This window comes from Nanorana parkeri, unplaced genomic scaffold (assembly GCF_000935625.1).
Source record: "Nanorana parkeri isolate BGI_ZX_2015 unplaced genomic scaffold, ASM93562v1 scaffold13, whole genome shotgun sequence".
NCBI lineage: Eukaryota > Metazoa > Chordata > Amphibia > Anura > Dicroglossidae > Nanorana > Nanorana parkeri.
This window is the reverse complement of record NW_017306281.1, coordinates 327,131-328,016: the sequence shown is the minus strand read 5'-3', so window position 1 is coordinate 328,016 and position 886 is coordinate 327,131. Positions and strand designations below refer to the sequence as shown.

The 886-nt window shown below is 37.6% G+C and overlaps 1 protein-coding gene across 1 annotated transcript in view; it reads left to right on the top strand.

Moving 5' to 3' along the window:
* The window catches only part of CAMKK2 (calcium/calmodulin dependent protein kinase kinase 2), an 87,066-nt gene that overhangs the window by 55,588 nt on the left and 30,592 nt on the right, over positions 1-886 (top strand). Inside the window, exon 7 of the mRNA XM_018557496.1 lies at positions 155-191. Within this exon, the coding sequence (XP_018412998.1) occupies positions 155-191 (37 nt within the window). The remainder of the gene's footprint in view (positions 1-154; positions 192-886) is intronic.

Here is an 886-nt window from a genome sequence, read left to right as displayed (position 1 = left end):
TATATATATATATATATACACACAAACACATATACATATATCTTCACTCATATTTTCAAGTATCTGAAATGTATCCCTATATATAGACTGAAATACAGAGTGTTGACTTTCATCTTCTGCAGCTATCTCATGTATCTTCCTCTTGTGTTGCTAGGTACTGGATGACCCCAGTGAGGACCATCTGTATATGGGTATAGAACCTTTCCTTTTTCTTCAAACACTGTAATCCAGATTGCACATTAATATACATAATTCTATGCTCTGTGGAACACATTAAAGTCACATCTCTGATCCACTTCTGGCGGATCGATCACTTTATAAAAGTACTTAGATTTTGCTCCAGGGGAAATAAAACTGAATACAATCTATTATGCTGAAAATTGATACATCCCCTAGCAACTGGTATTAGCTTTTATTATACTGCTGTGACCTGAACTGATGAAAACAATTATTTCAATGACAAGAGCAAACCAGGGAATGGTGTTTTGCGTGACTTTGATAATTCTACCTACGCTGGTTTGGTGATGTTCATTAGTGACTCTCCTGTGAGGCCAGCACTGTATATATGTGGTCTTGGTATATGCAGAGTGTAATTAATAATCACAGCGGTGCTGATTGTAGCCACACTCCATTGCCTGCTTATGGAAACTATTAGTAGAAGATGTTTTCTAGATTTCGCCAACGTTACATAATGCTACTGGCACTCTGTTATTTTATAAACCAATGACTGAAGAACAGATGTGACAATGATTACAACATGACTGCACTTAACAATTCAGTAATTAGGACATAGTGAGAGGCACTGGAACTTATTGTAAGAACCAAGCCCTGGTCCAGAGGAATGTCAAATATGAGGGCTAAAATCCACTTTACTGACCCCCCCCCC